Source organism: Callionymus lyra, chromosome 18, assembly GCF_982586985.1.
Source record: "Callionymus lyra chromosome 18, fCalLyr1.hap1.1, whole genome shotgun sequence".
Lineage (NCBI taxonomy): Eukaryota > Metazoa > Chordata > Actinopteri > Syngnathiformes > Callionymidae > Callionymus > Callionymus lyra.
The window spans coordinates 9,724,441-9,734,900 of NC_141835.1; the positions used below are offsets into that span (position 1 = coordinate 9,724,441).

At 35.9% G+C, this 10,460-nt stretch overlaps 1 protein-coding gene across 2 annotated transcripts in view; it reads left to right on the forward strand.

The window, feature by feature from the left end:
* ldlrap1b (low density lipoprotein receptor adaptor protein 1b) overlaps positions 1-10,460 on the forward strand; it is a 35,931-nt gene extending 25,471 nt beyond the window's left edge. Inside the window, exons 6-10 of one of the 2 annotated variants that reach the window (XM_087779836.1) lie at positions 594-689; positions 4,491-4,639; positions 5,922-5,956; positions 8,156-8,187; positions 9,542-10,460. In XM_087779836.1, coding sequence (XP_087635962.1) covers positions 594-689; positions 4,491-4,639; positions 5,922-5,956; positions 8,156-8,187; positions 9,542-9,588 — 359 coding nt within the window. In that variant the 3' untranslated portion in view covers positions 9,589-10,460. The remainder of the gene's footprint in view (positions 1-593; positions 690-4,490; positions 4,640-5,921; positions 5,957-8,155; positions 8,188-9,541) is intronic. The other variant, XM_087779835.1, reaches the window with a different exon arrangement.

Below are 10,460 nucleotides of genomic sequence, written 5' to 3' on the forward strand. Positions count from 1 at the left end.
TTTCACCTTTTTTGTGACCAAACAGGTCCAGGTTTTAATTGTATTATTACGATTAATAGCTTTTTACCTCTGTGTTGTGTGTGACTTCCTCAGTTTGTTAAATATATAAATGTAAAATTGTTTTTTTAGGTCTTTTTCCCCTTCACACAATGCTTTCTACAAAAAAAACGTTCTTTTAGACACTTCCATCCTTTAGAAAACAACATTACAGACAATTTATTACCTTATGTTTCATGGTAATTATCACAACTTTAGACAATATCATCAGTTTTACAACATCATCAAATTATAATATTTAATTGTTTAAATTAAACTACTTTTTTTGCATATAAAGCAGAAATGTTTTTGTTTGGTTGTTGCCTTATACTATTATGTTGTACTTTATACATTTTATTTTTTGGAAATGGCTCTCAGGTGACCTTCAATATTCCACACTATGATGGATTTTCCAGATGCATTGTTTGGGATTGTTTTTTTTTACTCTCTTAACCTTGACCTTTTAGATTTACCGCCGACCTCTACGCTCTATAGACGTAAAAACAAAATGAAAGATCCATGATGCATCTCCCTCTGACGCTGGTGTTCTTCCACAGAGAAGGAGAAGAGGGTGAAGTCGGGCTCGGACGGCGAAGGCGCCAGCAGCTCTCAGTCGGAGAGCTCGGCCAGCATCGGCAGCATGAAGGGAGGAGGTCAGTGTTGTCGTGCCGCATCACGATCCTGCGCTCGCTCGCACTCGCAGCCCCGAGGAGATGGAATTCTGAGGCGACGGGTCAAAAAGCTAATACGCTCAGCTGGCTGGAGGAGTTGTTGTTTGGAGTATCATTAAAGGAAGCTGTGATTAAACCACGGCGGAAACAAAGCGGCCATTAGAGCGTCCTGATGATGCGAGTAAATCACCGGCTCGGAGGTTTTGTATTCTCTTGTCAGAGCCGCTTATGATTGGCTATTCAAATGATGGCCCCAAAATGATGTCCTCTGCTGCTGAAGGAACGATAAAATCCCTTACGATCCCAGTGATGACTGAGGACGAGAGGATATAGTCGACTCCAGCGGCTTTTAAAGCTGATGTTTGGGCTTATTTTGGCATAATATATTATTCAACTTCGTCAAGAGTCATGTGGTCTGTAAATTCTGTAAACACCAGAGTCAAGTACTCGAAAATACTACAAATATATCCTTTTTACTACAGTATCTCAATCTATTGTAATCATTTTGGATAATGTAGATTCTTGACTTCCAGATTATATTTCTGAGCTATAATAACTCTAACTCGATAGTTCATCTTAAAGTGATAGGTCACCCAAAATTGAAACTATTCACAGCTAAAACAAAAATTAATCCATATGTTGACTGAGGACGAGAGGATACAGTCGACTCCAGCGGCTTTTAAACCTGATGTTTGGACATATTTTGGTTTCAAAACAAATGAAAGCAGTTACGACTTTGTCAAGAGTCATGTGGTCTGTAAATTCTACAACACCAGAGTCAAGTATTTGACAATACTATGAATATATCCTTGTTACTACAATTTTTTCGAGTTATACTAACTCAAATTAACTCGATAGCTCATCCTAAAGTGATAGGTCACCCAAAATTGAAACTATTCACAGCTAAAAGAAAAATGAAATCCGTATGTTGACTGAGGACCAGAGGATACAGTTGACTCAAGCAGCTTTTAAAGCTGATGTTTTGGACATATTTTGGTTTGGAAAAACAAATGAAAGCAGTTACGACTTCGTCAAGAGTCATGTGGTCTGTAAATTCTGCAACACCAGAGTCAAGTACTCGACAATACTACAAATGTGTCCTTGTTACTACAGTATCCTGAAATATTTTATCGTATTCATTTTGGATAATGTAGATTCTTGACTTCCAGATTATATTTCTGAGCTATAATAACTCTAACTCAATAGTTCATCCTAAAGTGATAGTTCACCCAAAATTGAAACTATTCACAGCTAAAAGAAAAAAGAAATCCATATTTTGACTGAGGACGAGAGGATACAGTCGACTCCAGCTGCTTTTAACGCTGATGTTTGGGCATATTTTGGTTTCAAAACTTCATCAAGAGTCATGTGGTCTGTAAATTCTGCCACACCAGAGACAAGTACTCGACAATACTACAAATATATCCTATTTGCTACAGTATCGTTGCCCCGTGATGCGTGTCGCCAGTTTCGTGCCATTAAAGATGGCAGTGAATAGGATAAGATATGGAACAGCGATAAAAGATGTTAATCGTACACAGAGACTTCCAATAAGGTAAAAAAAAAACTGAAGTTAAAAGAAAGAAATTTGATAATAATTGATATTTATTATTAATAACCGTTTGATAATGAAATGTGTTCAGTCTACAAGCGAGAGCGCTTGGATGTTTTGACCCCTGGTGTGATTGAGTTTGACGCCACCGATGTGAAGAAAAGGGTCGACGGTTGAAATGCATATTTGCACAGATACAGTCTTGTCGAGGCGAGGAATGTGTGCGACCCAATTGTTCAACAAGACGTAGCAACGCTTCCCATTGATGAGGACGTGTATCGAACGTGACAACCTGAAGACGTTATGGATCTACTCTCAAGAGACCGCGGCTCCCAGCTCGCTCCGACAGCCCATGATTCATGAAAATGGACAGATTTATTCTCTTTAAATCCGTCGTTCACCTCAATCTACTTCATCATTACGGTAGAGAAGCGCCTCCTCGGCTTCGGCCAAGTGGCCGGCGGCCAGAGATCTCTGTAAATCTGCCGTGACACTTTGTGCCGCCGCTGCTGCTTGTGTGGCATTTTGTGGCTGACACATGTTTTAAGGATAATGCATAATCCCGCTCTTAATAACGTGTAGCGACAGAGGAGGTGATTTTGGATTTATGTTGCTGAATGCTGCAGATGATTGCATGTCAGTGTGTGTGACTGAGCATGAGAGGACACAGCTGACATCTTCTTGATTATATACTTGTTGTTAATACTATATATATATATATTAGGGGTGTCAACAACGACACGTGTGTGTTGCAAAGGTTTTTCCTCTGATAATTACTGGAAGGGCTTTGCTGTAATGGGATTAACAGGTGTTTTAATGGGGGTAGAACCCTCAACTACACTTGTAGAAATGTGTAATGTTTACACCCCTCATATATACTGAATATATCATCTATATAAATATAATATTCCACAACATTTCCCCAAACTTTAGGCTGGTGTAGCGTTCTTGGTTTAAATGGTTATTTAACATATTTTTACATAAATAAATGATGCAAACACAACAAAAAAAGTTTTCTTATTAATCTATTATTGTTACCTTAAAGACTCAAGATTACTTTGTGTCCATTAAAGCCAAAAAAAACGCATTTTAATTTCTTTATTAAGTTGATTTTTTTCCGTGCATACTATTGAACTCACACTTTTCTATCCGACTCGGAGAAAGTGTGTTTGTGGTGTTTATAAACAAATGTAAACGATCTCTAGTCAATTTTCAACTATAACATTTCTAGTCGGGTCATTTCTTGGCATAATTATAGTTTTAACTCTCAATTGTTACATCATTCTTTTTTAATTTCTAATTATTTTTTTAAATGTATATATTTATTAACATATATGGATGGATAGTTTTATGCAGGTGGATTTTTTTCCAGTAATATAATATAACTTTAATATTACGTTAGGAAATATAGATAAGTTTGATAAAGTTATATTTAATCTAGTCTATCTAATCTATATTCTTATTTTATTTATTATTCCTATCCGCTCAAGTTGCTGTGTAAATAAAAAGTAATATCGGGTGGAAAAAGGATTTCCTAAAAATGTGTATAAATGTCAACTTTGTAAGTAAGTAATTTTTATTTGTATAGCGCTTTTCCAGACCAGGGTCACAAAGCGCTTAAACAATCAAAACAGTATTCAATAAAGTATATATTTTAAAGATCAAGATAAAACTGATAACACAACAGGAGTTCCAGAAAATCAAGGAAAAGCCTGAACAAATAGAAACGTCTTAAGTTGCAGGACACATTACTTGAAACAAACTTAAGTTTGAAGAAACAGCAAATAAAAAAAGTTCTTATTTGAAGGTGTTTCTTTCAGTAGCTCTGACATGTTTAAGGTTTACAGACTTCACCGAGCGTCTAAACAAACGTGTCCTTGTGAGGAAACGAGTTCCTGTGCGAGTTATCGTCACTCGCTTCCTGTGTGGTCACCGCCTCATGTCGTGTCTCAAAAATCTTAACTTATCTTTTGAAAACAAGTGACTATCTATGAACCTTCACGAGCATCATTAGTCACGAGCGTTGGTTATTATTGACGGACTTTAGATCATTCTGGTCCAGTCGTGGCGGCGCTTGACGTGAGAGCGATGATCCACTTATCTCCCACAGATGCACAGATGGCAGCAGTGACGCGTTCATCAAGTGGCTTCATTAACGGACGTGTGATCGTGTCAAAAGCTCTTGACGAAAACCCATCCGAGAAAAAAACAGTTTTTAATGATGGTTTCAGAGGTGGCCACGGCGACGCTGCTGGACATCGCCGAGGGTGCGAGGGCGGCTCTGGTGCACTCAGGGACGACGACGACGACGACGAAGCAGACGGGATCGGATCCCTTCACGGTGAATAATCACGCCACGGAGAACAACAACACCGTCTGGGTGAGTCGACGCTTGTCAAAGATGGGCCACAGTACGGTCGTTTGTTCGGTCGACCAGTGGGGGGCGCTGTTGTCTAAACTCGTGTGGACGTGGAAGCGAATGTTTGCAGTTCAAACACTTCTCGGTTACTTGAGACTCACAAGTATCTTTTGTATCTTGAACTCTTGACTTGTAAACAGTAGGACTTGTGACGTCACAGACTCTCCGAATCTGCTTATCAGCCGCGCACTTCCTGTTGACGGCTCAAAATGCAGACAGGAAAAAAACAATAGTCGCTATATTTATTTTACGTTTCATTCATCATTCATGACAAACAAACAGACTTTCAACTGTAATCTAACAATTTTCAACTTTAATCTAACAATTTTCAACTATAATCAAACAATTTTCAACTGAAATCAAACTATTTTCAACTATAATCTAACAATTTTCAACTATAATCAAACAGTTTTCAACTGAAATCCAACCATTTTCAACTGAAATCAAACAATTTTCAACTGAAATCAAACCATTTTCAACTGAAATCAAACAATTTTCTACTTTAATTAAACAATTTTCAACTATAATCAAACAATTTTCAACTGAAATCAAACAATTTTCAACTGAAATCAAACAGTTTTCAACTGAAATCAAACCATTTTCAACTGAAATCAAACCATTTTCAACTGAAATCAAACCATTTTCAACTATATTTAAACAATTTTCAACTATAATCAAACAATTTTCAACTATAATCAAACAATTTTCAACTGAAATCAAACCATTTTCAACTATAATCAAACAATTTTCAACTATAATCAAACAATTTTCAACTATAATCAAACAATTTTCAACTGAAATCAAACCATTTTCAATTACAATCAAACAATTTTCAACTATAATCAAACAATTTTCAACTATAATCAAACAATTTTCAACTGAAATCAAACCATTTTCAATTACAATCAAACAATTTTCAACTATAATCAAACAATTTTCAACTATAATCAAACAACTTTCAACTATATTTAAACAATTTTCAACTATAATCAAACTATTTTCAACTATAATCCAACTATTTTCAACTGTAATCAAACAATATTCAACTATAATCAAACAATATTCAACTGTAATGAAAAATGTGTTCTAATATTTCACTTTTTGTTTTTTTTGTTTGGCTCAATGTTTGAAATTCCCGCACCGAGCACATGTTTATTTAAGCTTCATATCATTGATTGTCGAGATAACATTCATCATAAAGTGCCTAAAACACATAAAAACGAATGTATTTTGTGTCCGGCAGGAGCTGGAGGACGGTCTGGACGAGGCTTTCTCAAGGTGAGCGAAGTCACGTTGAATCTCGGCGCTCAGCGAAAACGCTGCACCTAAGCCTTGTTGAAACGTCCATCTGCAATTTCAGCCGCTTCCCCTCCGACAAACACCGCCTTCCTCTGCAGCTCGGTTTACAGGCCCAGACACACCGACTGAGTCACTCGGAGGGAGCGTTTTTTTTTTTTTACTCCAGTTAATCTAATCAGCGGCGATAAGGAGAGCGACGGCCATTGTTGTGGGAAGAAACTCATCACATTTGCAGGAATTACATCCATTCGGCTCATTTGGGAGAAAAAAAATCCTTCAATTTCAACCCCATGTGAAAACATGCCGTCAAGTCCGGCTGATAAATGTCTCAATGGAGAGTCTGGGCTTTTCATCCTGCCGTCGACTCTTTGACGAGTCTTTTGGGTTTTCGTCGGGGGGGTCGTCGGAGGGCGAGCGGCTCCGCGGTCGGTGTAATGAAGCGGCGCGAGGCCATTTAAAGAAGCCTGTTATCTGATGACTGTTTGGCTGCACAAACTGTAATTACAGCGCAGCAGTGTTTATCTCCCACGCTGGCTTTAATGAGGCCGGTGAGCGCTTTTCTTTTTTTTTTTTTTTAGGGAGCTCTGGTGCTGATGGTGTGATTTCTCAAGTGTCAAACCTCTAACAGACTCGCAGAGGAACAATATATTGAGCAATTAGGATTATTTCAAAGTGAATTGAACTTGATTAATTATTATATTTTTAATATACAAAGCAAATGATTGGTCGGCGAATAATAGAGGGTTGTAAAGACCTTACTTTGACCTCTGATTTCCTCTCTTTATGGGGTTAAAATTGAGATGTTAATCATTTATTCAAGTTGGAAATATGATAAGAACTAGAAGAAAATGCAGTGTGAATGCTGACCCTGCTGTGCTGTGGAAGTAGTATTTAAAGTAGAAGAAGTGAAATTAGTATTTAAAGTAGAAATTGCGGAATTAGTAGTAAAAGTAGAAGTAGTAGAATTAATAGTGGGGGTTTTAGTGGAATTATTAGTTAAAGTAGAAGTAGTAGTGGAATTAGTTGTGCAAGTAAAAGTATAAGTAGTAGTAGTATTAGTAGTGGATGTAGTAGTGGAATTAGTTGTGGTAGTAGTAGTAGTATTAGTAGTGGAAGTAGTATTGATATTAGTAGTGGAAGTAGTAGTAAAACAAGAAGTAGTAGAAGAAATAGTGGAGGTTTTAGTGGAATTATTAGTTTAAGTAGAAGTAGTAGTGGGAGTAGTAGTGGAATTAGTTGTGCAAGTAGTAGTAAAAGTAGGAGTAGTAGTAGTATTACTAGTAGAAGTAGTAGTGGAATTAGTTGTGGAAGTAGTAGTAAAATTAGAAGTAGTAGGTCAAAATGGAAGGAGTTGAAACATGAAATCCACATTGAAATGAATGGGGTAGAAAAAGAGGAATAAAAGAAAGAGTGGAAGAGATAAAAGAAAGCTAGAACTTGCTTCCCAGCATTCACACAATTAAGTGAAAAAGAGTGGAAATGTTGTTCCATTTAAATAGTTTTGACCCAACTTGTCCTCGACTAATATTGTGGGATGTTTTTCATTTTAACTTTAATTTCTTTTTTTCTTTATTCACAATATTGTGATGGTTATCGTGAGCAGTCTAATACTGTTCATAGTTAACGTCTTAATGAATCTGTTCATATGTAAAAGTTGAGAGAAAAGAGAGTCGTAACATAAAATTAAGTCTTTCCAAGAGAAAAAATAATAATTTAGTGACATTATATTTTTATTGTAGCTTCTCTTTTTGACACTTATATCAACTGACGTTAGACACAAACAAGAAGGTTTAGCAAATACGTTTTTATTCAACATTTAATGTACATTTATATAAAACTTGCATCATAAATAGTCTTCTTTCCTAGTTGCAAATATCTAGAAATAACCTTTTATTAAACATTTTCCATTAAATTAAAGTATGTACTTTGTATGTATTATAAAGTATGCACTACTTTAAAGTTTAAAATTCAATAAAATCGTCAGGAAAGGTCGTCCGGTGGAAACGGCGTGATAGGAAAGTTAAACCTACACTGCCATCTGCTGGCTGTACTCGGTTAATACACTTCCTGACGTTTAACTCGTTTTAACTTTTCTTAAGAAACTACTGTGTTTAAATTCACGGATTAAATCTCCTGACCTGTATGTTTCCTCTGCAACCTCCTCCCTCCCCTCCCTAGTCGCAGTCTGGATAGCTTTGAGTCCTACTCAGGTAACAATGTCACTCACGGCGACTTCCACCTCATCGTCATCGTCAATATTTTATCATCCGTCCGGATCTCGCCATCTTCCTCCCACCATCAGAAATCATTAGTGAAGTTGAGAAGAAGAAGAAGAAGAAGAAGAAGAAGCATCTCCTGGTGTTGTCTTTCACGTTGTCCTCATCACAGTCGTGTTGTCAAGCTAGATCAGTCCTGGGCAAAAGTGGCTCGGGGGCCACATGCGGCCCTATGACTCCATTTAAAGGGGGCCAAAGTTCAGTTTTACATTGAAACTGTAGAACTGTTTGACGGCCCTTTAACAATTTTAACTTTTAACTTACTATTTCAACTCTAAATGTACTATAATCAAACAATATTTAACTGTAATCAAACAATATTCAACTGTAATTAAACAATTTTTAACTATAATAAAATAGTTTTCCACTTTAATCAAATAATTTTTACTTTAATCAAATAACTTTCCACTTTAATCCAACAATTTTCAACTATAATCAAACTATTTTCAACTATAATCCAACCATTTTCAACTATAAATCAAACAATTTTCAACTATAATCAAACAATTTTCAACTATAATCCAACCATTTTCAACTATAATCCAACAATTTTCAACTGTAATCCAACAATTTTCAACTATAATCCAACAATTTTCAACTGTAATCCAACAATTTTCCACTTTAATCAAATAATTTTCAACTATAATCAAATAATTTTCCACTTTAATCAAATAATTTTCAACTATAATCAAATAATTTTCCACTTTAATCAAATAATTTTCAACTATAATCAAAAAATTTTCAACTATAATCAAATAATTTTCCACTTTAATCAAACAATTTTTTTTTTTAAAGAAACCTTTATTTAAAGGCTTTTTTAATTTATTTTTGTAATGTGTTATTATCATGTGGTATAAATGGCATAATAACACTTTTTTAAATGTATGTATTTAATTTCTATTTAAATCTATATGGGAAAAAAAAAAATCTTTAGAAGCTTTAAACGAAACAATATCCAATCAAATTAAGAATAAAACATATTAATGAATGTCCTTGTATTAATACAAATTTTGAAGTTTTTGTCCCTTTTTTCTTTTGTCTTGACGGCCCCTTAAAGAATATAACGTGGCCCCTGAGGAGACGTCACTGCCCATCGCTGAACTAGATTGTGTCCACAGTTCTTGGTTTCTTATCATTTACACCTTAGAAAGCTTTCTATGAAAGATGGAAAGCGAAAAAGAAATCATCGCCATTTCTGTGTCGACATGTTGTCAGTATTGTTAAAAAAAAAAAAACATGACTTTGTAAAAAAACTGCGTCACTAAAGTCCGGTTTTCTCTCCCCTCAGACTCGCTGAGTCTCGCACTAACCCCCAGGTCCTGGACATTGGGGTGAACCCTCAGGACTTCAACACTGACGAGTGCCTGTCTCCGGGAAAATGGGACCAAGAAGACACGGACTTCTCAGCGCGGAAAGACTCCTTCGGGATCTGAAGGCGTTGCCACGGAGACGCTTGGAGGAAGATTTAAAAAAAAAAAAAAGAAAAAAGAAAGACCCTCCCTCGGGAATCCCTTCGCTGCACTCTGGTAGAGCCTCCGCGCTGCTCTGTGATCAGGCCAAAGCAATAAAAAAACAAAACGACAAAAAAAACAAAAACCTTTCCAGATGACGAGCGCCGTCGTTCCATCTTCGCCGCCGAGCGTCACCTCCGTCTGTTTACGTGTTTTGTAACATGCTTTTTGTACAAAAAAAACAAGATGTCGATTATATGAGAATTGTAAAGTCTTGACGGTGGATTCAGGACGCGAGTCTCGGACTAAAAAATAAAGTTACTTCCTGTTTTGCTGCAAGCTTTAAGAATCCCTCGGTGTTTGAGTTGATCAACAAGATGACAATCTTTTTTTTTTTTCTATTGCAAAAGTATATTTTTGCATATTATCCACATTTAAAAAAAAAGCACATACAAGTAATTAAAGGTTAATATTATTTTCTTTCTTGACCTGGAATGACGATGTAATTCCCGTAAACTTCACTAACGTAAGGCTGAAGATTGTTCACTTAAATACATTACAAAACTAATCCACGAAGAGTAACTCGAATGTTTTATGGCTTTTTTCCACTACTTTTCCTTGAGTTATTTTCACTTTTTCTTTATTTTCAAGTTAATTTTTTTTTCTCCCCCAGTGTTGATTTTGATACTTGTGTTTGGATCTAATTTATGAATTTACATAAGTTTCAATAAAATTATGTTTGTTACATTTATTCTA